General features: G+C 46.2%; 1 protein-coding gene across 3 annotated transcripts in view; it reads left to right on the top strand.

Annotated features, from left to right (window-relative positions):
- LOC147438998 (UDP-Glycosyltransferase superfamily protein) overlaps window positions 1-27,705 on the top strand; it is a 198,556-nt gene that overhangs the window by 49,902 nt on the left and 120,949 nt on the right. For all 3 annotated transcript variants that reach the window (XM_086484947.1, XM_086484946.1, XM_086484948.1), the window contains 9 exons: window positions 17,913-18,092; window positions 18,292-18,547; window positions 20,199-20,333; window positions 20,410-20,514; window positions 20,621-20,719; window positions 21,483-21,612; window positions 21,948-21,998; window positions 22,081-22,191; window positions 22,349-22,449. In XM_086484947.1, coding sequence (XP_086341073.1) covers window positions 17,913-18,092; window positions 18,292-18,547; window positions 20,199-20,333; window positions 20,410-20,514; window positions 20,621-20,719; window positions 21,483-21,612; window positions 21,948-21,998; window positions 22,081-22,191; window positions 22,349-22,449 — 1,168 coding nt within the window. The remainder of the gene's footprint in view (window positions 1-17,912; window positions 18,093-18,291; window positions 18,548-20,198; window positions 20,334-20,409; window positions 20,515-20,620; window positions 20,720-21,482; window positions 21,613-21,947; window positions 21,999-22,080; window positions 22,192-22,348; window positions 22,450-27,705) is intronic.

The following is a 27,705-nucleotide window of genomic DNA, read 5'->3' as shown; positions in this document are numbered from 1 at the left end:
AGCTGAATCAGATGACGTATGAGTCTGGTGATCTCTGTCTGTGTGAGAGACAGGGAGGGTGCATCCAGGGAGTACTGAAGCAGAGGTAATCTATCCATCTTGAGACCATGCGATTGAAACCATGCTTGTAGAGCTAGTTGTAGAGATGACTCCAAGACAAGCCTTGTAGAGCTAGTTGTCGAGATGACTCCAAGACAAGCCGAGTGTATCTGTCCCTGGGGAGATCCCATAGACCGTGCATAAAGGAAATTGATCTCGTCAATGCCTCCACCACGAGGGGGGGCGGCTAGCTTGGCTCGGATAATCTCATGTGGTACTGAGGCCTTAGCCCAAATCATCCGAGCGATCATAGAGACCAGAGGCCTCTCCATACATCTCCATCCATCTGTGTTGCCAGATCTCCCATGGTGGTCTACTGAGGGTCCCCATACCTGAACTCCATAGAGCATAGCTGGAGTCACTAGAGTGTCAAAAAGCCAAAGCTTTGTTCGCGGTTCCTGGAACTGAACGTGTGAACACATCCTCTCCAATCCTTCCAAAGCTTTATATGCTCTCGTCAGTCTAGTCTTTGATGCTCTCCTTAGTGAAAACACCGGTCCACCGAAGACTACCCCAAGATAAGTATATGCATCTGTGTACTCCACAGTCTCCTGGCCATACATAAATGTGGGTGCCGACTCCTGACCCACTGTGGTGTGGTGTTGAACACCATAACCTTGGTTTTCCCCAGATTGAAAGACAATCCACTGTCACGAGCAAATGTATGCAGAGCGTCCAAGTGACGTTGCATCCCCTCTGGAGTGTTAGAAATCAGCACAATATCATCAGCATATAGTAACATCGGAATCCATGTCCCTGCTAGCTGAGCCCCCCTTCCCCCCTGACGCTCTACACAGTCCAAAAACGAGAGAGAGAGAGAGAGAGAGAGAGAGAGAGAGAGAGAGAAATGAAATGAAATGTAATGTTATATTAACGTCTTCAAAAGGCCAGAATGACCTATGAGACCAAACTGATACAAAAGTGGTGAATCTGTTACAATGTCTGGGTACCTTAGTACTAAAGTACTAAGTGTCAAAGTGTGAAAATAAATGTGAAAAACTAAATACAAAGTATTAAATAAACTTCTTAGGAGCATTCTAGGTGTCTGGCTAGAATGCTTCTAATCCTTTGTTGTAGTCTCCTCCGGTGAAGTGTGCTTCTGCATCTTGGTCGTGGTAGAGAGAGAGAGAGAGAGAGAGAGAGAGAGAGAGAGAGAGAGAGAGAGAGAGAGAGAGAGAGATTTTATTTACGTCTTCAAAAGGCCAAAGAAAACTGGCCTATGAGACAGATCCATGTACAAAAATGTGAATATCCTCTGGATATCTGGTATGTGCAGAATGACCGGGTAATAATGGCATCCGGTGTACAAAGTGTAGTGTGGTAAGTGATCGGGTAATAACAAAGCATCCGGTGTGCAGATGTGGGGGTGACCGGGTAATAACAAAACATCCGGTGTACATAAAGAGGCATGTATGTGTGTAGTGAGAGTGAGGGGAGGAGGGAGGGGGGTGGTGTGGTACATCAGCTCCATCCATTAGTGATGGCAGGGTGTAGTATCTGGTACATCCGTGAGCCTGATGTGAGGACTTTGGCTATGCCCGCCATGTCTAGTGTCTGCTCTGCCCTCCTCTGAATATATGCTGTATGTTGATCCCTGATGGCCTAGACCTCTCGTCTGTGTCTCTGAGAGGCCCTGGAGCGATATCCTGGTAGTCGTGGTCTTCGCCTAGCTCTGGCCTCCTCAGTTCGTATCAAAGTCATCCCTTGATGTGTGGATGGCTGTGGCTGCTAGCCTGGAAGTAGTCTGTAAGGTGTGTCTGCCTATCCGATCCTCCACCTTCCCCCGTCTAGAGGGCTCTCTCTCTATGCTGGTGCATCTCCACCAAGAGTCTCCCAAGTAGTCTCTGATCTAATGATGTCATCACTGTTTGTAATGAGACCTCTGGCCTGTCAAATAGAGTGGGGTACCGTGATCCGATCCCCGCATTGTGAAGGCATTTGCATAAGAAGTGGCCCTCACACTCCACCTCCTGTCTGCATAATCTGCATATCCTGGCCTCGCGTGGGACCCGTGCTGCTCTGCCGCTCTCAATCTCAAGCTGATGGGATGATACTCTGAGTTGTCGGATGACTACCCTCATGCCATGTGGTAGATATATATCCATGTAGTGGGGCCTCTGAATGAACCTGTCCTCTGTGAGCATAAGGAAATGATCTCTGTAATATGCCATCTTCGTGGCCAATGGCCGCGAAGGTGTGAGCCAAGTCTGCTCTACGTGCTTTTGTATGAGCTCATATCTGACAACTGTGTTCCTCTCAGTGTGTGAGAGGGCCTGGCGTGGTGCATCTGGATCATACTGTGAGGGAGGCAATCTGTCCATAGAGTAGCCGTATGTCTGAAGCCATCTAGTCACACTTGCATACCATGATCTCTCATCCCTAGAGTCTGCTAGCCCGCAGGAGGCCTCAAGAGCAAGGCGAGGTAGTCTATCTGCCCTCATGTCTCGCAGCCTGTGGAGGTATCCCACTGTCTGAAATAGAGCCTCCACTACCATGGGTGGGGCACCGAACTCTGCTCTCATAATATCATGTGGGATTGATGGCTTGCTCCGAATCATCCGGGCAAGCAGCAATATCTGTGGCCTCTCGAGTCCGCTCCAAGCTTGCTTTGATAATCCTGGGGTCCACACTGGGGCAGCGTATAGAAGTTCTGGTGTCACCAAAGTGTCAAATAGCCAGCTGTTCGTGCAGGGCTCTTGGAAATGTGTCTGATGGCATCGTCTCTCAAGCATGGCTAGAGCTGCATACTCTCACGTGGTGCGATCTCGGGCTGCCTGTGCCATAGAGAAGCGTCCAGTCCTGACTGCCCTCAAAAGGAAAAACTGATCTCCTCCGAACAATGCCTGATGTGTGGAATATCAAAACCTTGGTCTTGCCAAGGTTCACTGTCACTCCTCTTTGTGTACAAAATAAGTCTAGAGCCTGTATGTGGAGCTGGAGATCCTCTGCAAGTAAAATAATGTCATCAACATATAGCATAATATGTACGTGAGTGCTTGATAGGTCAGCGCCTGCTCCTCCTCTCTGTCGGATGTAGGTCTCCATCTCATCTATGTACAGACCAAATAGAGTAGGGGAAAGTGGACACCCCTATGTCACCCAGATGGTGCTAGTGATGCTATCTGATAGTCCTCCTGGGCATCTGACCATGCGTGACACTCTCTCATACAAAGCATATATGGCCCATATCATGTCCGGGGGTATCCCAAGAAATATGAGTCGCTGTAGTAGTCTCTCTCTCGGGACTGTGTCAAAGGCTTTGCGGAAGTCCACAAAGCAACAGTAGAGGCGTCTCCCTCGGCTCTGTGACTGCTCTATCAGGCATCTGAGAGTGAAGATGTGGTCCACAATAGAGAATGTGCGTCTGCAGCCCGCCTGTCTGGAGGCGCGTAGTCCCTCGGTCTCTGCATATCTGCTCAACTCTGACTCTAAAACTGCTCCATAGATCTTGGCCATCGTATGACCAATCATGATAGTCCTGTAGTTGGTTGGATCCATGCGGTCTCCAGCCTTATGTAAAGGCACAATAGTATGCATAGTCCAGCTCTCTGGAAATCCCTCTGCCAATGCCCTGTTGAAAGGTGTGCAATCAATGGAGCTAGAGTGTGTGTAGCGTATATAAAATGCTCACCTTGAAGCTCGGTGTGGTCCGCGGCTCGGCGGTGCTGTAGACTCTGAATGCCTCGTCTCACCATATCTATGGTAAAGAGAGTGGGAGCTGTAGGTCGGGGAGCCACCGGGTGTGGAAGGGGGGGCTGAGCCGGCACCTGATAGAGTGTCTCTGCATATGCATGCCATACCGCTGGGTCCTCTATAGGCGTGGGTGGGGTCCGTTGTCTCATCTCTCTCCAAGAGATCGCTGCCTCTCGACTTGGAAGTGTATGGTACACATCCCACCACTGTGTCTCCTCAAAGGCTCTCCTCTTACGTCTAGCAAGAGTATCCATCTGTCGGTGCATCTGTCTCTCAGATATCTGCCCAGTAATATGCTGTGCCCTAAGCCTCTGATATAGCTGTCTGCACTCATCATCATACCATCTATTCTGGGGCATCGTCCCAGATCGTGATGTGTCGCTGGAGTGCATGGTCGAGGGAAAGCTCTCAAGCGCTGCTGAGTGTAGTATGGAGGTGAGCTCAGTGGTGAGTGTGGAGAGTGGGGCGTCAGGGTCTAGCTGGCTGATCCCTGTGTACACATGGTATCTGTAAATCTCAAAAAGCTCCTCACTGAAGTGTATAGTGGTATGCTGCATGGGGGACTGGGGAGGTGGTGTCGGTAAACTGGTACTGAGAGAGAGGCTGAGATATGTATGATCCGCGCCGATGGGCCGTGGTGGTATGGTAAAAGAACGTACAATATCCATGGCCCCTGTGGAGCCTAAGATGTAGTCCACTGTGCTCTGGCCTTTCTTGCCTCCCTGTCCTGTCTTGCCTCCCTTCTGGAAGCAAGTGTATCCACCTGACATCAGCCAACGGGACATCCCGTTGTAGATCAGGAGGTGGTGCGCTGATCCTAGTGCCAGTAAGTGTGATCCGTATCTAGTAGGGTCACTCCCTCTATCCTCTGATGTCTTCCCTAGTCCCACATCCTCTGCCGTTATGGTACGGAGTAGGATGGAATCATCAACGTCATACATCTCGCACTGTCGGCTCTGTGTGCGGGCATTGAAATCACCTACAAGTAGGATCTCTCTCAATGCCGCGTAGTGTAGGAGGTCCTCTGAGAGAATCGAAAAGGGTGGTTGTGACTGTGGTCCCTCCTCCTCCTCCTCTACCATACTCTCATCGGCATCCTCCGCTGGTGGCTCCTCCTCTGTCGTAGATGCTCGTTGTATCTCTGTATGGTCTGTGAAATGTGACCCGCGTGGGGGGAAGTAGCACAGTGCAACATGTATGGCTTTGTCTAGGGCTAGCTGTATCCTCACCCACATGAAGCGGGCCTCTACATCTCTGCTCACTACTGTGACCCTGTCCTGTAGCTCTCTCCTCACTAAAAGAGCAATCCCCCCTGATCCTCGTGATGTCCCCTGCCTCCCTGTGGATCGCCTGTATGTGGACTCCCAGTGGTAGCCCGGGACATGTGGTAGACCTCTCTCCTTGCTCTCATATGTCTGTGTCGGGGCATCACAATGTCTCTCCCCTTCATCACCTCCTCGAGTCTGCCTGGCTGAGTCCATACGCATCCGTCGCAATTCCATACTCCGAGTGTGATCTCATGTCATGTCGCCTCCGTAGTCTCATAGGTCGCGAATCCCTATGCCATGGGTTTTCCATCTATGAAGATTCGCCCATCTCTATAGAAAGCCTTCTTGCCCTCTTTCCTTGCTTGCATGATTTTGGGCATACAAAGCTTTCGATGCTCCACTTGTGTCTTGGTGAGATCCTCATCAATGTAAATGGGGGACGACTCCTAATCCTCTCAATGCAATCCTCTTCTTTAGGAAGGTGATTTTGTCCATGAGGTCTTTGAATTGTAGCATGAGCACCCTCTTTTGAGGGTCTTTCCCTACCCTCCATGCTTTGGTGAAAGGGGTGTTGGTGTACCCAAGTTTGGCACACAATGTTCTCCCGTCACTTTCCGGTGATGATCCATGCTCCTCTTTGATACCACTTACCCTAAGCTGCTAGGTGTGACCGGGCGTCGTGCATGTCGGGCCAAAGTGATCCGAATCCTCTGATGCAGCCTCCGTCGATGCTGTGTAGTCCTCCGCAGTCATGGGCGTCTGGATCTCCCCAGCTCAATCGCTCGGTCGATCAGTGTGCCTCTGGTGTGAGGCGACGAGCTCTGCTATGGTAGTAACTCCTCCGGTTGTCCAGTGGCAGCTCTAAAGAAGTCTGTGATCTGTCTCTGAGACTGGCTAGCCTCTCCTCTCATCAGGCTCTCTCTGTGTCTGCGCAGCTCGAGCAAAAACAAACCCAGGCATCTCTGATCCTCGTATCGCATGACTCCGGAGAATGGTCGAAAGCCCTCTTTGAACAAGCAATGTAAGCGGCCTTGTATCTCCTAGTAGACGGGACAGTGGCATGTGTATTGCAACTCTGTCTCAGGCTCGATGTCACACAGGGGCCATGTCCTGGCCTCTGCTAGTACTCCGCTGTATCTCCCAGTCTCGATCCGCAGCTGGTGTGAAGATGTGCGTATTTGGCCAATAGCACATCGTATCCCATGAGACAAGTGGGTGTCCATGTATCTGGGCCTCGTAAACCATCCTCCGTAAGCTAAAGGAGATGCTCTCTGCAGAAAGCCATCTTCGTGCCCAACTCCTGTGCTGGCTGTGTCCATGACCTCCCGGTGTCTAGCTGAGTCAAGCCCTGGCGGATGAGCCTGGTGATCTCGGACTGTGTAAGAGTCAGAGAGGGTGCATCCAGTGAGTAATGGAAGGGAGGCAATCTGTCTATGCTGAACCCATGCGCCTGAAACCATGATCTTATCTCCCCATACCAGCATGCTATATCTCCTTGCATGGCTAACTGTTGAGAGGACTCAAGTGCAAGGTGGGCATATCTATCTCTAAGAAGTTCCCACATGCGGTGTATGAAGGAGACAGATCTGGTGAGCGTCTCAACCACTAGTGGGGGGGCAGCTAGCTCTGCTCGGACAATAGCACGTGGTACTGAAGCCTTGGCTCTAATGAGCCGCGAGATCATAGAGATCAGAGGCTTCTCCATGTACCCCCATCCATCACTGCGGCCTGTCCTCCCGTGATGATCCAATGAAGGTACCCAAATCTCAGCTCCATAAAGCAATGCAGAAGCCACCAAAGTGTCAAAGAGCAAGAGCTTCATCCGAGGCTCCTGAAACTGAACATGTGAACACATCCTTTCCAATCTACCCAATGCTGCATGGGCTCTGGTCAATCTAGTCTCTGCTGCCCTACTCAATGAAAATGCTGGCCCACTAAAAACCACTCCAAGGTAAGTGTAAGCATCTGTATACTCCACTATCTCCTGGCTGTATGTGAATGCGGGCGCTGACGTCCTGATCCACTGTGGGGTGGTATTAAATACCATGACCTTGGTTTTACCAAGGTTGGCGGACAAACCACTTTCTTGGGCAAACCTATGCAAAGCATCCAAGTGACGTTGCATCCCCTCCGGAGAGAGAGAGAGAGAGAGAGAGAGAGAGAGAGAGAGAGAGAGAGAGAGAGAAGAATACGACACCAGACGGTTGTCAAACCCTCCTCCAAGGCCCCCCCTCGCTATGGCGAGAGAGGTCTATGCTAATGATTGCACAAATCTGGTACAATGGACTAGTTGCAATGGACTTGCCGACACTGTCGACGACAATGATGATGACGATAAGACGGGCTGAAATTTAAAAACGCTAGGGGCTGAAATCTGCAAATCTGCTAACTGCTGAATTCTGACACTGTGTCGGTGAGGATTTGCAGTGGGTAGGTGAGATCTGCAAAGCTAGGGGCTGGTTCTGTGGAGTCTAAGTGCTGAAAATTGCAAACGCTGATGCTAGGGCTGATCCGTCGCTGGGAATTTGCAAAGTGCTAGAGCAATCTGCAATCTACGAAAACGCTGGAGCAATCTGCAAAAACGTTAGACCTGAATTTGGAATCTGCTAACGCCAGGTGATCTGTGGCGAAAATGCCAAGGCTGATATGGTAACTGCTGAAAACGCTAGGGTGCATCTGTAGTAGAAAACGCTAGGTTGATCTGTAGCCAAAACGCTATCTGCTTCTTGTTGGCTGGAAACGCTAGGCCTCCTGCCGGTCTTCTTGCTGAGAAGGTGTACTGCAAGTTCCTGGAACTTCTGCTGCCTCTTCTGTCAGAAAGTGCTAGCGCTAGGTTTCTTATATACTAACTTAGCAAATTTGCCCTACCCAGTTTTCCAACAAAGTCACTTATTGAATAATAAGTGAAAAATGGATAAATAGGGAAAATGGGTTCTGTGCACTGTGAAATGCTCATGATGCGTACTGACTGTCATGCTGATGATCATGTTGTGTGCAACCAGAGGATATGCAACTACTCTAAGTGCCTGGACATGCACGGCTTGTGTACAGGCTCACAAAGATGCCAGAACACTTCCTAAGCTGACCTGAACCCTAGACCTAAAGTAGCTTGTCCACATTCACGTAGGGTTAGATGTGCACATGACAGCATGGAAAGTTATGCGTCACTAAACAGTTATGGCCAAAGGTTTTGATGGAAAGTCATGCTCCAACTTATGCTGGGCATCATGGAATTGATGCGACAGTGAAAGTGGTTGAGGCATTCTTCTATTGGCCAGCTTTGCGTCAAGATGTCACATTTGTAAGATCATGCTTAGTTTGCCAAAAAGTCAAGTTTGATAGGCAAAAGCAACTAGGATTGTTGCAACCATTGCCGATCCCTTCCATGGGAAAGCATAGAAATGAACTTTATCTTCGATCTTCCAAGAACGCAAACATGCAATGATGGGATTTGAACTATCATTTGTAGGTTTAGCAAGCAGGTCCATTTCATTCCTGTTAGGAAGAAGATAAAGCCAGAACACATGGTCAAGATATTCGTGAGCAATATCTTTAAGTATCACAGGATGCCTCAGTCAATTGTTAGTGACAGGGATCATGTATGACGAGTCTTTTCTGGAAGGCATTGTTTGAGAACATGGGCACTACGCTAAATTTCTTATCTTTGTTTCATCCGCAAACTGATGGACAGTTAGAAGAGGCAAATTCTACTGTCCTGGATCTGCTCAAATGTTATGTGTCTGAGCACAAGGCAACTAGGGAACATTATCTCCCATTGGTTGAATATGCTTAGAATAACACAATGCATATGTCAACACGTAAAGCACGATTTGAGATAGTGGAAGGAGGGAAGAAAATCCCCCCCATTTTTTAAACTAAGGACAAGATATTTGAGGCAGACAAGTATGTGCAAGATATGGATGAAACATACAGGAAGATAAAGATTGCTCTTGAGAAGACTCAAGCTAAGCAAAAGAAAGTTGCTGATCGTCACCGTCGTGAACTTGTATTCTTACTTGGTGATTGGGTACTTTTGCACTTTGAAAAGGGCAGGTTAAGGAAAAGGAAATGAAAGGAATGCTTTTTTCCTAAGCTCAGTATGCGATATTATGGTCCTTTTTAGTTTTCAGAATAGATCAACGATGTAGCTTATAGGTTGAAGCTACTAAAAGGCTGGAAAATACATAATGCTTTTCATGTCAGCCTTCTAAGACCTTTTGTTAGTGATGTGCCACAGTATATGCTCGATGAGGACAGCGTAACCACGAAACGTTTCAAGGCCGAAACGTTTCACCCTGAAACGCGGCGTTTCACCACGAAACGTTTCAATCCAAAATTAGAGCATAGTGAAGCGCGAGACCAAAACGTGAGTTTAGCGACTTTGAAACTAAAACTATGGTAACTTATTGTTAGTGAAACAGCTTGTGTTTCACTTGGTGAGCGAAACGTTTCAAGGCCCGAAACGTTTCACCTGTCCCGACCTATCGAAACGCGTTTCATGGTGACGCTGGATGAGGAACAACCCGAAGTGGAAGAACTGGATGAGATTCTTGTTCCCGAATAGGAAAGGTTGCAAGACGCTATTGGGTGAAGTTCAAGAACTATCCATCGTTGGATGCCAAATGGATGGAAGAGTCTGAATTGGTTGATTCACCTTAACTATTGCAATTGTATCTTGAAGCCTTTCAAATGGAACCCACAGTGACTTGATATAGTCTTTTGGATCCAGGTGAGAGCATGGTTCATGATGCTCAATGGAATAGTTAAGCAATTGTATCTACTCTTTTCATACAGAATTTGGCTAGAGAAGTTTGTGCTTGAGAGTACACCAGAAGACTTCTATGCTTGATATATGTGTAGTAGCCAGGTTGGTGGGATTGTTTAATCGTCCAACGCTACATTTCCGGAAGCATGTATATCTTGGATTCCCATCATAGAATATATGTGATATCAAGAGATATCCGCATGTATTATTGGCATGCAAGTGAGGTCGCTTGCAGTATTTCAAGGGTGGGGTGTGTCACCAGGAGGTGTATTTTTCTTTTTGCCTTCTCTAAATATGTACAACATATTTTTATTTATTTTATTTTGACTTGTTTTCCTCGGAACCCTTGAAAAGGTGCAAGTTGACATTGCATGGCCAGTGTGAAACGGCTACGGCCGAACAGGTTTCTCACATTGGGAGTCTAGGTCGGTTAGGGACTGGTGGGGCTAGTTAGCACTGAATTCTAATGAGCATGGAAGCCTGTGCGCGCCAAATGAAATCTGGGCCACTCGGAAAGTCACTTAGAACTTTATAAGTGAGTGGGAACTAGAGAATTAACTCAAAAGGGGCAAACTGGACACATGGTGGCTCGAGGGGGATTTTCCACTTCCATCAACAAGAGGGGGCGGGGCGCCCAATTTGAGAGTTGAGACTGATTTTTGGAATTAGTAAACTTACATCGTGTGTGTGAGTAGTGGGTGCAGGTTGACAGCTTTAATGGAAAGCTTGCCTTCTCCTCTGTCTCATGTAGCGCGATGATTGCTCTCGTGCATCTCTCCCCCCCCCTTTGGCAAATATGGTAATGCCCCACTAGTTGGGCTACTCAGATGAATATGTACAGTTCCAAGGAATTATGCGCGTTTGCGAAGGCAAGAGCCTTGTGAACCGGAACCGGATTAGCTAACTGCTAATCCCCCACAGGTACGCACAGTTCCATCGCGGAAGATTGCGAGTTTGGAGAGTTTTCTTGTGTGAAAACTTGTCCAATTCACAGGGGAACTGTCCCATTGCGTGCGGGAGCCCTTGGCGCACGCGTAGGCGTGTTCGCTCTGCTAAAAATGATCCGAAACAGAGAATTACAGCCTGCTGTGTCTTTTTTGCAGGTTTAGGGTTTCGCACCTAAACCACAAGGGAACACCAGGGGAGCTCCGTGAGAGCCTTGGGATGCGTGTACAGGGTTTTGGGCACCGGATAGCAGAAAAACAGAGAATTACAGCACGCTGAATTTTTGTGACAGCTCACCAGAAAGCTCCTAAATTGTGAGGGAATCCGTCCTAGTCAGGTGTTTTTGACCTACAGGGGTTTTTGCGCCGCGTGTTGCCGAAATCAGCTTATGTTTTCAGCCCTCGCCAGGTTTGGACAGCTTTGTGAGAGTTTAGACTAAGTGTTCGGATCATCTACTTTCAATTGAATAAAGAAATACCGAAAGAGGCGCCAGTCTTTGGGGCCTACAGGGTGTTGGTCTCGTGTGCGAGGTGACATTCTAGTCGCTGGAGGCAACTGTGTTCTCTTTTCTTCACAGTGCTCTATGTAAAGTTAACAAGTAATTGAAATAGTTCCGCCCTCTACGTTGTACAGGCCGGTTACAGAATCACTAGCGCGTGATCGGAAAAAGAGGTCCCTGCCAGGATGCAAACAGATCCCCCCATGTCACGAAAGTGGTTACTGGCGTAGAAGCTACCTATCATAGATAGATTCACTCCTCCATCATACATCGCCGTTCCCAAGCTGCGAACCCATCCACGTGCACTGCAGCATGGCCACCTCCAATCCTATGAGAGGGGTCCTCCAACATGTTGAACCCCCCCCCCAACACACCGCTGCTCTGCATGTGGCAAAGACTCAACAACATGAGACCAAAACTCTGCTCGTGCACTGCCATGTTGGGCACATATATGTTCAGGAAACCCATGAGGCAACCCTGAACCTGCATAGTAATCCACTGAGCTCTGCCTGACACAATAATACCTCTACCCAGGGCCTGCTGCCAAGAATTTACAATAGTCATACATACCCCTCCCTGAATACCTCCAGGTCCAAATGCAGCTGACCAAAACGTCTCATAGTGACCACGCAAAATCTGACCACATCGTTTAATGTGGCTCTCACTCTGATGATGCTCGTGTAGCATAAGAATATCAATTTCACCACCCACAAGGCAACGCTGAAGCTCCGGAGGCAACCGACCCTTCTGACACTGAAATTGGGGCCCTCCTAATCCGTGCACATTCCATGAGACGATCCTCATGGAGTCAGTGAGGAAAAACAGATGTTGCAACAACAGCCATCCTCGCTATCTTTGAGGTTGGTTTAGATGGGGAGTAATCTGCATCCGAGCGACCTCTAGACAAGCGCGTCTAAAGTGACTGTCCATCTAAGCCCAGGCTGCGCATGCAACCCGTAGGGCCACATTCTCTGTCCAAGAATTCTCATGTACAAATACATAGCAAGGGAGGCTCTGAGTGTCAGCAAACAAATGCACCACAATGTGCGTGCAACCTAGTGCATCCGGCGACGTCACACTGAACTTGGCTAGAGGCCAAAGTGTCTGTACTAGATCTGTCACCCCAAGGTCCCTTGTATGATGTGAGAACTCAGTGGCCTGGACTTGGAGCCTTTAAGAACTGTGTGCAGGGTCCACTCTGTAGGATCCCTGTCGCACAACGGAAAGGAGAAACCTACCGTTGTGTCGAGAGCCTCAGTGCCTCTAGCTGCTAGAAAGAGGACGTGGACTCGAAAGCAAGCCTCCTCCAAGTCGGGAGAAGAATCTCCTAGAAATCGAGTGAAGCTGTAGTCGAAGAAGTCCCATCGTCTGCGGATGTCAAAGCTAGTCAAACCCCGAGGGATTGCTGTAGAAGGAGAAGTCTGAACCAAAAGAGGCGGCCTCAAATAGGGTTGTGCCTCTCGAGCCATGCGGCTCATAGCGAAAGCACTACCTAAAGAACGCCTCGCTGCAGATGTATGTTCAGACCCCTGCGCCTGAGGAGTGTGGGATGGCTCGAGAGATGAGGCTGAGAGCCCACCGGGGAGAGAGGGGGAGCGGGATGTGGGGGTGGACGTGGAGGAGGAGGCGGGGTAGGTAGAACAGAGGCGTCTGAGGGTGGGGGAGGGGGAGGTGGTGGAGACGGCGGAGCTGAGGTGGAGGGAGCCTCCTTAGGGGGGGTCTTGTTGAGAGGGTCAAAACTGTTCCCTGTCGGAACCCAGTGCTGCTGAGCTGCAGGAGGTTGGCCACCAGGGGGAGCGGTGTGACGAGCCCTTCCCTGTCTACGGCGGCCAGGCACCTGCTGCCAACCGTCAGCTGTCTGATCGCTGGCCTCTGTCGAGGCACCAGCTTGTGTGTCCTAGGTATCTGTTTGCGGAGCATGCTTAGCCTTGGGAGGCTGTGCATGCACTGTGGGTCGAGATCTCTTGCGAGGAGAGGCCTTTGCTAAGTGGCCCATCTGCCTGCAAATGAAGCATTGATTCAGCATACCCGAATACTCCACACTCTGTCTGATTTAACCCCCGCTCTCACGAGGCAACAGAATCACCTTCGGGAGGGAGTGTGTCTCTCGAACAAGAACCCGCAGAGTAGGTAAACCTGCGGCCTCGGCCACAACTGAAGTTGAAGTGCACGTTGACTCCAGAATTGTTCCAAACATGGAACCGATCCTAGGAAGAAGAGGGAGGTACTCCCTCCTCAGGCATGGGAAGCAGACCGAGATAGGCAAGGCGGCCTCCTCCTCAAGCACATCTGTAGTAGGGTCGAAACCATGGTGCCCTCGTCGTAAGTAAGCCCGAGCTGCTCGGATACCAGTGTGACATGAAACGTTTCGGGGTTTCGAGGTTTTGAAACGTTTCGTTTCATAGCGTCAAAAACATGAAACAGGTTTCATAAACGACATTAAATTATATATTAATAAAATATGATAAATATGTATACAATGTAGCACACATGACTCTAGACTTTAATGTCCAAGAGAAAGAGAGAGAGAGAGAGAGAGAGAGAGAGAGAGAGAGAGAGAGAGAGAGAGAGAGAGAGAGAGAGAAATGAAATGAAATGTTATATTAACGTCTTCAAAAGGCCAAAGTGACCTATGAGACCAGAAAGTTACAATGCGGTGTATCTGATACAAAGTCAGATTAACAAAATAAATTAAGCTAGGATAACAAGATATAAATACTGCGGAATCCTAAACTAAGCTGATAGGTGTGAAAGGTGAAAGGCGTGAAATGTGTGAACTAAGCAGAACAATGTGTAGACAATATGGGAGGGAAGTAGAGATCCATCTTCATAGAGATCCATCTTCATCTGCACTCTGGACGACGAGAAAGTGTGGCTCGAATCCTTTGCTGTAGCCTCCTTCGAAACTGTGTAGCTCCTCTTCTCCATCGGGGTCATCTAGATCTCCCTAGCTCCAATGCTTGGTCTATGAGAATGCCAGTGGTGCAGGCAGTCCTCTCCACTGTTGGCTGCTCCTCTGTCTGTTCTTTTGGGTGTACAATATCTAGTGGAAAGAAATCTGTGATCTGTCTCTGGGGTTGTCTCTCTTCAGCTCTCCTCAGTAAAGTTCCTCTATGCATGTGTAACTCAATTAGATATAGCCCAAGACATCTCTGATCCTCATAACTCATGACCCTAGATAGAGGCCCAAAACCTTCTCTGAATAGACAATGAAAACGGCCTCGTATCTTATAGTACATTGTGCAATGACATATGTAATGTACCTCTGTCTCTGAATCTAGATGGCATAAGCTGCATATCCTGCTATCTGCCGGTGTCCCTCTGAATCTGCCAGTCTCAATCTCGAGCTGATGTGAGGACGTGCGTATCTGGCCAATGGCACAACGCAAACCATGAGAAAGATGCGTGTCCATATAGCTAGGTTGAATCACAAACCCATCCTCCGTGAGGTGGAGAAGATGCTCTCTATAGAAAGCCATCTTTGTGCCCAACTCCTGTATCGGCTCTATCCATGTCCTCCTCGTGTCCAGTTGGATCAGATCCTGACGAATGAGTCTATTAATCTCTACCCGCGTGAAAGACCTCAAGGGTGCCTGTAGAGAGTATTGAAAAGGAGGCAACCTGTCCATGGTGAAACCATGTGTCTGAAACCATGATGCCATCTGTGCATACCAACATGATGTATCCCCATTAAGAGCTAATTGTCTGGAGGACTCTAGAGCCACCCTGGCTTATCTGTCTCTGGTAGTATCCCACAGACTGTGTACAAAGGAGACTGATCTGGTAAGCGCCTCAATCTCCATAGGGGGGGCAGCTAATTCCGCTTGAATGATATCATGCAGTACGGAAGCCTTGGCTCTAATCAGCCGAGAGATCATAGATACCAGGGGCTTCTCCATATGCCTCCAACCATCCTGGCCTACAGAAGGTCCCCAAACCTGCACCCCATATAACATAGTAGAGGCAACCAAAGTATCAAAGAGCCATAACTTTGTCCTAGGTTCTTGGAACTGAACCTGCGAACACATCCTCTCCATTCCTCCCAGAGCCGCACCAGCTCTAGTTAGTCTAGTCTCTGCTGCTCTTCTCAAAGAAAATCTCGGCCTAGTAAAGACTACCCCCAGGTAAGTGTATGCATCTGTATACTCCACAATCTCCTGACCATATTTGAAAGTAGGTACTGATCTCTTGACCCATTGCGGTGTGGTGTTAAACACCATAACCTTGGTTTTACTTAGGTTTACACACAATCCACTATCCTCTGCAAAACTGCGTAGTGCATCCAAATGTCGTTGCATACCTTCTGGTGAGTCAGATATCAGCACAATATCATCAGCATATAGCAACAATGGGATCCACGTCCCTGCCAGCTGGGCACCCCTGTCACCCTCTCTGTCAATGTAATCAGACACCTCATCAACATACATACCAAATAGAGTGGGAGACAATGGGCAGCCCTGTTTCACTCCAATAGTAGAGTGAACTAAATCAGATACCCCTTCTGGAGTGTGTACATGTTCCATCACTGATCTGTACAAAGCCATAATCCCCCAAATCAACTCTATGGGCATCCCCATCTCCTGTAGTCTGTGCATCAATCGAGCTCTTGGTACCATGTCAAATGCTTTGCGAAAATCCACAAAGCTACAATAGATCCGTCTCCCATGTGCTCTGCCCCCCTCAATGATGGCCCTGAGTGTCAGAATAAAATCAGGAGTGGAGAAACCCCTCCTGAAGCCGGCCTGACCCTTTGCTCGTACACCCTCGTCCTCTGCCCAATTACTCAAGTGTTGCTCCAGAATAGATGCGTACAACCGTGCCAATGTGTGTCCAACCATAATAGTGCGGTAGTTCCCAGGCTTTGTAGGGTCACCAGCCTTGAAGATGGGCACAATATTAGACAACCTCCAAGTCTCAGGTAATCCCTCACATGGCACAATTGAACAACACTGCGAGAACCTCCATCAGCATATCCCTGGCAGAGAGAGAGAGAGAGAGAGAGAGAGAGAGAGAGAGAGAGAGAGAGAGAGAGAGAGAGAGAGAGAGAGAGAGAGACGTGCTCACTGCTCAGTGCTCACTGCTTAGAAGCGACTTCAAGCGAGCACGATCAAAGAGATGTTCAGTATTGATGAAAGTTAAAACACAGCCACTGGTTTCATGAATCGTAAGTGATGCATCATTGATTCATTTAGCGAAGTACTTCTATTGAACAAAGTTCAAACTTAATTCAATGTCACAAACCATAAGTTTTAGGGACCACAATCATCTGTTAACTGGAGCGTTGGGTTTCTGGAAAAAAGCCCCAATTTTAAACGTTTCATAAAAAATGCTCGTCTGTTTCATGCGTTTCGGCAAAATGTTTCATAGGTTTCGGAGTTTCGGGGTTTCATCTGCATTTTTATGTCACACTGTCGGATACCAAGCGGGCTCATCGAAATCACCTTGGCCGTCCTCTCTGGAGACTCGAAGTCTATCTGATAATACCCTCCCCCGAGGATCTGGACACCAGTGATCTTGCCCACACATCGGAGAGGAGTCGGGCCTGGGGTAAGTCCGCGAACCTCACTTCGGCTGGGTCGAGTGCCAATAATCTTGCAAATAACCGAGGAGGCTTGCAAACATTCCACCTCGGCCATCACGCTCGCTTGTTCTTCTGGTGAAAGAGCAAGTCGAAGGGTCAGCTCCGTGGGGTCGGGCGAGGGGGCTTCTGAAGAGTCCCTTTGTGGTGGAGCAGAGGCCGCCATTCTGTGTCTGCTGCTGTCGAGGCGGGGCCGAGTACATTGGGACCGTTGCCAGTAGGCTGTAAACAGCCCAACAACGGGCGGGCAATGAGGTGAAGCGGGTACGGCAATAAGCAAGACGGTCAGAGAGCAGGGGGCAGCGGGCAGGGGATGGGGTGTGTGTGTTCAGTGGATGGGCTGGAGGTAGCGCGCTGGCAGTCTTGGCGGGCAGGGAGCAGCGGGCAGGAGGGGGGGGGGGGGGGGGGGAGAAGGCAAGAACAGCGATGGCAAGGGGGAAGCGGGCAGCAGCAGCGAACGTCCCAGAGGAGACAATTTCCTTCTTCTCCACAAATTGTTACGTGGAATCATGTCGAAGATGTGTTCTTGCTGGAAATTATATAAACCAGGATAGTATAACATATAGGACCAGTAGTTGGCCTTTAAAAGCGCATTGTCCTTCCGGGATGACAGAGAGAAGAGGTCTAAGTGATATACAACCTGGCAGAGATTCCGTTTCCTTAATAGAGTTACCAGGATGTGGTCTCATTCTGAATCCTCTTTAACAACCCTTGGTGATGCTGAAGATTTCACCTCAGTGTGGCTCTGACATTGTATGTCTAATGTGTTTTAACTGATGATTAGGTTTGGTTAATTTAGTTCTGTACATGAAGTCTTAGGTTCTTTGTCAAATCTTCATCTTTGAATCGTGGCCCTATCATGTTTTAGCTTCAATTATGTTAAATTCTGCTTAATATCACCAAAAAATCTCTTATCTTAGAAATTAGTAATGTCTCCAAAGCTTAGGGCATGGATTGTTGCTAGCAATTCAAGGTCATGCATGGCTTAATTTCCGATTCCAGCTATATTCTGGGAATGCGATAAACTTTTTTTAATAAATTTCCTTACTTTCTCATGTTTTTTAGATATGCTATTCCTCAACAAGCAACGTATAGATGCTCTTGATGGTCTTCAAAGGGTGGAGAGAGAGAAAGAAATTTTAGCGGCGAAATTGAGTTTGCTTGAAGCAGAAGTTGAGGCAACAGTATCTGAACGTGATATGTTAAAACAAGAACTCCAAGATATCAAAGCAATAGCTGGTGAAGGTAAGCATTTAGTGTACTCTTAAGACTCCCGTGAGAAGGTCAGCAGAGCTGACTGGCTTCTTTCTAAAGAGTGTCCATCTGAAATAGATCTATATATTTCTGAATGGTTGTTTCAAATAAAGCTTCCTCTGAAGTTGTTGATGTCTACCAGAAGCTTTTAACGTATTTATGTTACTCTTTTTGAAATGCGACATATCAGGAAGGGGAATGCAAAATGGAAAAGGAAACACAGGCATTGAGGGATATGCTATGCCTTCGCCGGTTTTTAGTGAGCTGCTTCTTCGAATAGATTCGATGGTTTTAACCGGGGCCATAAACATAGAGCAAGCAAGCCGACTTAAGAGTTTGGTCTCAAAACAAGATGCTCAGGCAGCAAAGACTTTTTTATCTCTTGAGCCACAGGGAGACAAAGAGCTAGCATTTGGCCTTCTTCCTCTGCTGGACCCAAATAGGAGGTAACCATGAATCAAGCCATGGAGTGTCTTGAGTTTACTCTCTTCATAGCTGTTTTCCATGGGAAAGATGGTTTCCTGTGTTGTGGCTTGTACTTTTATGTTGATTGTGAGAAAATAATCTATTACCAAAATTTACGTAATGATATTCATTAACAAGGTGCCCCGCCAAGGAGATCATTATTATCAGTAAAAGAATGAATATAGTTATAAACGAGGTGTCCCTCAATTTAAATATTGAAGAATAATTCTAGTCATTAACGAGTGCCCTTCCATGTAAATCGTAGTCATCAATAAAAAGAATGGTATTGCACCAATTGATACCTAAACTTGTAATCCATATACATCTTGAGATGTTGTTTGCTAAGTGTGTTCTCTCAAGAAAGCTGAGAAGTAATTTCAACATTTTTGTCCTGGTAATTCATGCGAAAGAATTTTTGTTACAAGCAATAGCCCTCCTGCTTTTATTTAAAAATCCGTAAACCCAAAAACACCGACCCAAAGATAATAACTAGGACCTACATGGAGGGACAACTTGTTGACGCTGAGTCTGAACCTTTTCAACAAGGATGGAATATCATAGACCTTCAGAAAAGTTTATTCTTGTATGTGTCTGAAAGCAAGATATATTTTAGTAGCAGTTCTGAACTTTTTATTGCACACTGGTACTCTGCAGGATGGAGAAGATTTAATCATGTCGATGATTTCCTGGAGTTTTTTTTTTCCCCACAACTTACATTATAGTAAAAACTGCCTAGAAGGCTGCAATAACCCCTGTTTACAGGCTGGAACACAACGGGGGGATTCCCCCATTGAAATAACAACTATAGAAAGACAATATCAGATAGTGAAAGGAGGGAGATCCAAATAGAGGCCTTGGAACTCCGCAGAATAGAGCCTTTTATTCTTATAGGGATGTAGGCAGGAGTAAAAGTATAGTGGATGGCAGGTGGTACTGGCTAATTGAGTGCTGCTTTGCAGGCCCCGGTTATGGTCCAAAGGAAGGGTTTTTCGGGGGGCTGGGATTAGTTTGTTTGCTGGGTAGGGGATGGGACAGGTGCAGACAGGGGCGGAAAGTGGGGCCGTGTGGGGTGGGGTGGTGGATCTGGGGATTACTGGGCTGTAGAGGTATGTGGATTTTATTGATAGCATTGGTCTTAAGTTGCAACTTGCATGAGCTGTAATGTCATAGCGAAGGCGAAATCTGGGCAAGATTTGATGTGTGCTTTGTTTATTAGGGAAGATAAAAGATAAATAACCTATTCGAGTGCTTCTTAGGTGTACGCCTCCTGAGAACTTTTTGAAGGAGTGTCAGCTATTACCATTTGCACTTCTAGAAATGTTTTGAGTCTAGATACTGGTTTCAAAAAAAATAAATTCACTATCTACATAGTGCAAGGAAACTCTAAAGAGAAGAAAACGCTAAAGGAAAAGTAAGGAAGAAGACAAATACAAATGTATCAATGCACACTGGACCACCTCTTTATATGGACATGAAAAGTCTTTTGACTTTCCACTTTCATGGGCCTTTTTATTTCCTAAACTCACCCTTCACTTATGCAATTGAGATGTTTTGACAGGAGTTTTATTCCTGAGAATGGGGAGACCTAATGGCTTATTTTACTCATGGTTAACTCTGAATGGAATTCCTCAGGTTTGGCTTGCACATTACACATATTTGCACAGAGCTGGATCCAATAGCAATATCTGGTGCAATTGGAAACTTTGTGCTCAACTTGAGCAGGGCTTTGCAAAGAAAAGGCAACCTAGTTGAGGTTATCCTTCCAAAGTATGAAAAGTCTACCTTTTCTTGCTGTTTACTTTCAACACTGAAACAATGCTTATTAAGACTCCAGATGATATAGGTATGCAACCATGAATATGGATGCTGTGCAAAATTTAAGGGATATGCAAGTGGATTTTCGTTCTTTTTTTGGTGGGCAATGGCATAGAAACAAAATATGGACTGGGTATGTCATGACGCTTGCGAAGATGGATTATATGACTTTTCTGATCCCCTTCTTGGAATTTCAGATCAGATTGATAGGTGCTTATGGTTGCTTGTCATGGTGACAGTGTTGTTCATGGAATTGCTGTTACATTTATCGAGTCCTTACATCCTGGTGGCTTTTTTCTTCGAGATCATTTTTACAATTATAGTGATGATTTTGAAAGGTGGATTCAAAACCTGTGTGCATGCATTCACACTGTAATTTCTGTGAAGCGTTAATTCTCTTTGACAAGACATTCGATTTGTTAAGGTCTTTGGTTTTAGTGTCAACTAGAAATATAGGAACTATGAGTTTGTTCTTTTAGTTAAGCCCTTCCCTAAATATGTGCGTGTCATTGCATAATGAGTATTTTGAAGAAGGATAGGTTATACCAAAATGGCCTCAAGTCTAAAATTTACAACAGATCGATCAGGTATATTGTGGTTGTGAGTAAAGCCAAGATTGCAACTACAATTCGGCAATGATATTTGACATATTTATTGTGCGTACAATGAAGCAAGCACTATACAAAGAAAGTAATCAATCAGGAGAGGAGCTCTTGAATGGGGGCTGCAATGTAAGATTTGAACTCCTTGACTGCTGCTGACAAGTGCTCTACTCACAATAGTACTGATACTGAGGGATAATGGCATTAAATCTCCAGTGCCAGTGAGAGTAATATTGTACGAGCTGTGTTGCTTGCTGTAGGGTGACACCTGTGAAGTCGGTGCTTGACGTTTCTCTGTAGGAGTCTCCTGACCAAATATGTTTGTGAAGTTGTTATGTCATTCTGTTCTGTAGTCTGTCAGAAGAGACTCTTTGGGACGCCAATTGGAATGCTTGTAGAAGTCTCAAGAAATATGTTCTTTTTACACACTTCTCGGATATGTACAAATTGCATACATTGTCTTCTGTGGAACCTTGAAGTCTATGTCTCATTTTTGCAGGTTTTCTTATTTCTGCCGAGCAGCTTTGGATTACATATTGAAGTCTGGAAAGCAGCCAGACATACTTCATTTGCATAATTGGCAGACTGCTTTGGTAGCACCCATGTTCTGGGAGTTATTTGCAAGCCAAGTGAGTTTTAGAGTCAAACTCTCTGTTGTCTCACAGTTCTCACTTGGGAACGGAACTCTGATGGTGATTGATTTGCAAGGACTTCAATTTCACTTTTTAGGCATGTCAAGAATGATCCAAGTACTTTGTGTGTTTTAAAAAAAAAGGTTGTTTGAAAAAGTGTCAGGTTCTGAAATGATGAGGGAAGTTATCGCTTTCACATTGTGGTGCATTTTTTTCATTTTGTAAAGAACATTGCAAAGTTTTTCTCGAAGGGAAGTTTGCTTCAGTCTTCTTATCTTTAAGATATTGGGTTCCACTACTGACTATTCAATGATATGTTTGTTTGAGAGCAGGGCTCAGGAGACACCCGGATTGTTTTTACATGTAACACTTTCAAGTATCAGGTCTTTTTGAAATCAATTAGCAGGCTAATTCTTTTACTTAAGCATTAAGTCAGCATCAAATTTCAGCGGTGGGAATGTGTAGTGTTTACAAGAGCCTGCAAAATTGGGCCTTTGTGGTCTGGATCCAGTGCGGCTTCATCGTGCTGATCGCTTGCAAGACATTGTGCAGCCAAATTTTGTCAACATATTGAAGGCAAGAGAGTTCTCATTTTGCTAATGATGTATTTAAAAAAAAAATAAAAAATCAGCTGTTTAGAGTAGATTGAGATTGCCTTTTAATAATAGACACCAACACTGTTGAATTCACTAACAAAGTAACAGCAATGTCCTGTTTCGTTGTTTGGGCACAGGGTGGTATCGTATTTTCCAACAAAGTGACAACAATGTCTTCTGCTTATGCATATGATCTGGACCATGGCCATGGGCTCCAATCTACTTTTATGGCGCACAAGTAAGCATATCGAGCTAATGAAATGTGGGATCTGGATTTGTCTGTCACGAGATGGAAGTTTTGAAGGGGTTCAGTATATAGGTGAACTTCCTGCATGGGACTTGACTGCAAAATAAAATTTTTCAAGGAGTTAATGTATGGGCTAGCAACTAGCTGGATAGCCAGTCACATACGGTAATAGAATGTTTGTAATAGCATCAAATGCTATAGAGTCGGAGGTGACCCAATCCATATGCATTAGAAGCCTGAGAAACGTCAATACATAACCCTCTAGCATTAACGAAATTATTTACATGAAGGATGTTCTTGATTTTCTTATTGGATGACATAATTTTCTTATAGACACTGCTATCTCTAGCTTTACAAAACTACATTATGCCTGCAAAACGTTTAGTGCACTGACGGAGACATCGAGTCAATTGAGATACAGAATAATATGGCAAATTCAGAGAAGCACACCTTAATTTTCCTTCTGATAAGTGTGCATGAAGATAAATTGCACTCGTCTAGGAGATTTCTTGTTAAGAATTAGTGGAAGACAAAATGAACCGCACAAAAGTCATAAACAAATGTCGAGCACACATCTGGAGTACATTGAATGGAGCCGGCAGAGTGATGGTTTTTAATGATCCACCAAAGAGTGTGCAAGCTGCAATTCAGTTGTAATCCACCCCCCCAAGACAAGTTGTGGTTTTTGGCTAGTTTTTATGTATGAGATTGGGGAAAGCCTAGAATTAGATTATTTGATGAGCAAGTCTTATCAACAAACGTCAATTGTCGAGCTCTAGTCTTTAATGTCATCAACAAATTGTTCATCCAAAAGCTCATCGCCCCCCATGCAAACCAACCGCTTGTGAAGTAAAAAATCTGCTCATTGCCTCAACATAGAAAAGGAACAAGAAAGGGGCAAGAGCACATCCCTGTCATACTAACCGTGTGAGCATGAAATGTCCCCCTCTTTCCCTCGCTAGCAGCACCTGACTGTACGCAAACTTGTAGAGAGCTGACACCCCTCTAATCCAAGCATCTGAAAAGACCATCCGACGCATAGTGCCCTTGAGGAAGCCACAATCAACTGTGTTATAGGCCTTCCCAAAATCGAGAAGGAGCACTTTCCTCAGAGACAAACTAGAGCAGTTGCCTCTCAGAAGGTGAAAATGTTGTCAAGGATGCTACGCTCCTTGACAAAACCCATCTGTTTTTCATGTATGATGCTCTCAAGTAGCGGCTGAATCCTTGAACTCACAGCCTTTGCTAGAATTTTGTAGGCTGAGGTGAGGATAGTGATGGGCCACCATTGCCGCTAAAGAGCCCGGTTCCTTAGGGATAAGATAAATCAAGACCTCACTCATGGTATCTGACATCTCCCCAATGTGCAGAATGTGCTGATATGCACTACATAGGTCTTGACCAAGCAGCTCTCAACACTCCAAAAAGAAACATGGAGTTAGACCACCCTACCCTCGGCAACTATCATGGGGGAATGCTGTGAGAGCCTCTTGGAGCTCCTTTGGCTGGAGTGGGCTCTCAAGCCTCTGGAGAAACTCCTCACTAAACAAGGCTTCTCTGCCCACACGTGCTGTCTGCATGCATTCCGATGCTTTGAGAGTGGCTCTGTTGAGAGAAACTCACGGCAAAAGTGAGTAGCAACTGCACGCATATCATCGAGCTCTATGGCAATAGTCCCATCCGGTTCCGTCAATTGGCGAGCATTGGTCTGCGCATGGCGAGGACTTATCATGTCAAAAAACTCATTACTAACTCTGTCTTCCAATTGGGTCTGAGATGCTTGGCGGTGGAAGGCAAACTCATGGTGCTGCTTCTCAATGGTGATCAGCTCATGCCGAGCTTGGTGCATCTATCCTCCAGCCAAGGGCTACCTGGGTGACGCTATTGCATCCGCTGTAAAGAAGCAATGCCCTGTCGGAACTGCTTCTCCTATAGCGGCACCCAAATCAATGAAATCTAATCTTTTTGTTTGCTCAATCATGTGAATGAACTCGATGAGAGTAAGAAGTCAAATTTTTCAGACTTAAAAGAAGAACGACAAGAATTTTTGCAAGCTCAAGCCGACTCTATCTTAACAAAGGAACAAAGGAGCAGGCTGAGGAAAAACCAAAGAATTCCAAAGCAGCAATCGAGCGTGCAAAGAAAGGGAAGATGAAGGCAGGATTGGTTCTAGATTTTATGGGGGCGAGCCCAGACCAGATAGATAAGAGTACGGAGCTCTGTAGAGCGTGGGGCAACGTACGCGATCAAGAAGTCCTTATCTTCTTTGATGGAGGAGCCAAGGCCAACTTCATCTCACTAGAAATGATGGCTTGACTCGGAATAACGCCTGAAGAAATGGGACGACTGATGGAGACGGTTTTAGTGGCACCAGGGAGAGATGTCGCCATTACACCTGTCTCATAGGCAAAATTTGGTTGCATTGTCAGGGGTATCTAGGGCACGAGGACTGCTACATCATGCCTCTGGAGCGGCGTAACGTCCTTTTAGGGATCCCTTGGTACCACAAGAACCACGTTGTGGTTGACTATCGAGCAGAAAAAGCCACGTTAAAGAATGAAAAAGGCAAAGAAATTACTATTGATGTAAAATTAAAGGGCGAGTCCGTCCCACTTGTATCCGCTTTGGCTGTTTCCAAATTAATGAAATGTTATCTTTTTGTTTGCTCGATCATGTGAATGAACTCGATGAGAGTAAGAAGTCAAATTTTTCAGACTTGAAAGAAGAACGACAAGAAGTTTTGCAAGCTCAAGCTGACTCTACCTTAACAAAGCAACAAAGGAGCAAGCTGAGGAAAAACCAAAGAATTTCAAAGCAGCAATTGAGCGTGCAAAGAATGTTACCATATACAAGTGGTAGTGATGTGTGTGAACACACTAGGACCGTCGGGGCATTTTTTCCCTCTTTAGGAGGTTTTTTCCCCCGTGCATTGTATATACGCCCATCACTCTAGGGCTATCTATCTTTCCATTGCACACTAACACACTCTCTATTGTGTGCCTTGAGCTTCCTTCGTCTTCTTCAAGCTGTGTGTGTTTCTCTGCAACCCTAATTCCAACAATTGGTATTAGAGCAGGTCACGTCCTCTCCGGCTTAGTCGCCAGCTGCTCCAGCACACGCTTGCTCACTTTCTCCGATTTCAGTGAGCTTTGGCAAGCGTTCACAGGTCGTTCGTTTCCACTACAGGCAGTACTGCGCAGGCTATTTCGTCATTTTGTGCAGAATTTCTGTCCGTGCCGTTTTCTGCATAATAGGTGCCTTATAGTCTTCTACGGTTTGTGCTATATAGCACAGGTTGTTCCCGCTCTATTTCTCCTATTTTCGGGTAGTTTTCACTTCAGGTGCAGCATTTACCATGGCTGACAACAACAACACAGATGTGTTCAAGATGTTTGCTGCTGAGGACAGGTTGGATGGGGACAACTACCCTATGTGGGCTTATATCATGCAACATGTTCTTGTGTCAAAGGGTGTCTGGAACATTGTGCAGGGCATTGATGTACGTCCTGGTTCTGAGGATGTAGGCGATGTTGAGGATGTTGCAGGTCTTGCTGCAAGGATTGCAGCTGTTAGAGTTGTTTTGCCTATGGCAAAACAAGCTCGTTGGGATGTTAAGGATGCGCAGGCTTATGCATTGATTTCACTGTCTGTGAAGTGCACCATTGTTCCTCACATCCGTTCAGCAAAATCTGCAAAACAGGCTTGGGATATTTTAGCAGGTCTTTATGCAAGCCGCAATGAGGCTAAAATTGCTTTGCTGCGTAAGGAGCTGGAGTCGAAGATTATGCATGAGGAAGATGATATGGACACTTTCCTTGCTAGTGTCAAGGATATCAATGAGCAGCTTATTTCTGCAGGTGAAGTCATTTCAGACAGTTCCCTTGTGCAGACTGTTCTTGATGCCTTACCAGATTCCTACTAGACTTTTGCTAGTACTTGGAGACTGATGACCCAAGGAAATCCTGAAGTTGTCAAGTTTGATGCATTATGCACATTGCTGTTGTAAGAGTCACTTTCTAGAAAAAACAGGACTAGGCAGCGTGCAGTTGAACAGGCTTTTATTGCTTCTCAAAGAAAGGGTGGTAACAGTAATGCAGCCACTTCTTATGGTTCTGCTGCGAGTGGCAAAAATTCTGTTCCTTATGCTTCTGCTGGCAGCAATTCGTATGGAAATTCTGGTGATAAGGGCAAAAAGAAGATGCGTTGCCATTATTGTAAAGCCAATGATCACTTGATCAAGTCGTGTCCTAAGTTGAAGGCCAAAGAGGCTAAGAAGAAAGAGGGTGGTTCCACTGCAAATGCTGGTTCCACTACAAATGCAGCCATTGTTGAGTCTTTTGTGAAAGGAGACTGTAATGCTGATGTTGATGCAGAATGGGCTTTTAGCGCAGAGTGCACTTACAATCCTGCTGTCCATGATGCATGCTTGTCAGTTGCTGCAGATTCACATGTGTGGTATTTCGACAGTAGTGCTACAAAGCACATTACTTCACATCGTGAATTGTTTACCTCTCTCGAGTCTGTCCCTCATGGGAATTCAGTCACTTGTGCCAACAATGCCTCTTATCCAGTTCAGGGAGTTGGAAAGATTGTGCTTACTGCTGCAAATGGCAGTTTCTTCACACTTGTTGATGCGCTTTATGTACCTGGGATCAAGAAGAATCTCTTGTCTGTATCCGCACTTGCTAGACTTGGACTTGTAGTCAAATTTGTGGATGACAGATGTACAGTTCATGATCTCAGTTTTGGTGATGAAATTGTTGCATCTGGGATTTTGTGCCGTGGGCTGTATAAGCTCACTTTGTATGACAAGTGTGGACAAAATTTTGCAAATGCTGTTGCAGATTCAAGGGCTATTTCAGATGCAAAACTTTGGCATGCACGTTTTGGTGATCTGAATTTTGCAAGTTTGTTGCGTTTGTAGAAATCTGATATGGTTGCTTCTTTGCCGCCTCTTGAAGCACCTGTCAAACATGTTTGTGAAGGCTGTATTTTGGGTAAGATGCAGCGTTCTAAATTTCCAAAGGATGGTTCAATTTGGGCCACATGTAGGTTGCAGCTTGTGCATAGTGATGTTTGTGGGTCCATGCAAACTCCGTCCTTGGGCAATTACCTGTACTTTGTGACTTTCATTGATGATTACTCCAGGCATGCATGGGTATTTCCGCTTAAAGCGAAGTCCGAAGTTTTTATGTGCTTCAAACAATTTCTGGCTATGGCAGAAAATGTCTCGAAATGTACTATGGG

This window comes from Adiantum capillus-veneris, chromosome 16 (genome assembly GCF_014529385.1).
Source record: "Adiantum capillus-veneris isolate H3 chromosome 16, ASM1452938v2, whole genome shotgun sequence".
Taxonomy (NCBI): Eukaryota; Viridiplantae; Streptophyta; class Polypodiopsida; order Polypodiales; family Pteridaceae; genus Adiantum; species Adiantum capillus-veneris.
The sequence above is the reverse complement of the archived record's forward strand: the minus strand, read 5'-3'. Positions and strand labels throughout refer to the sequence as shown.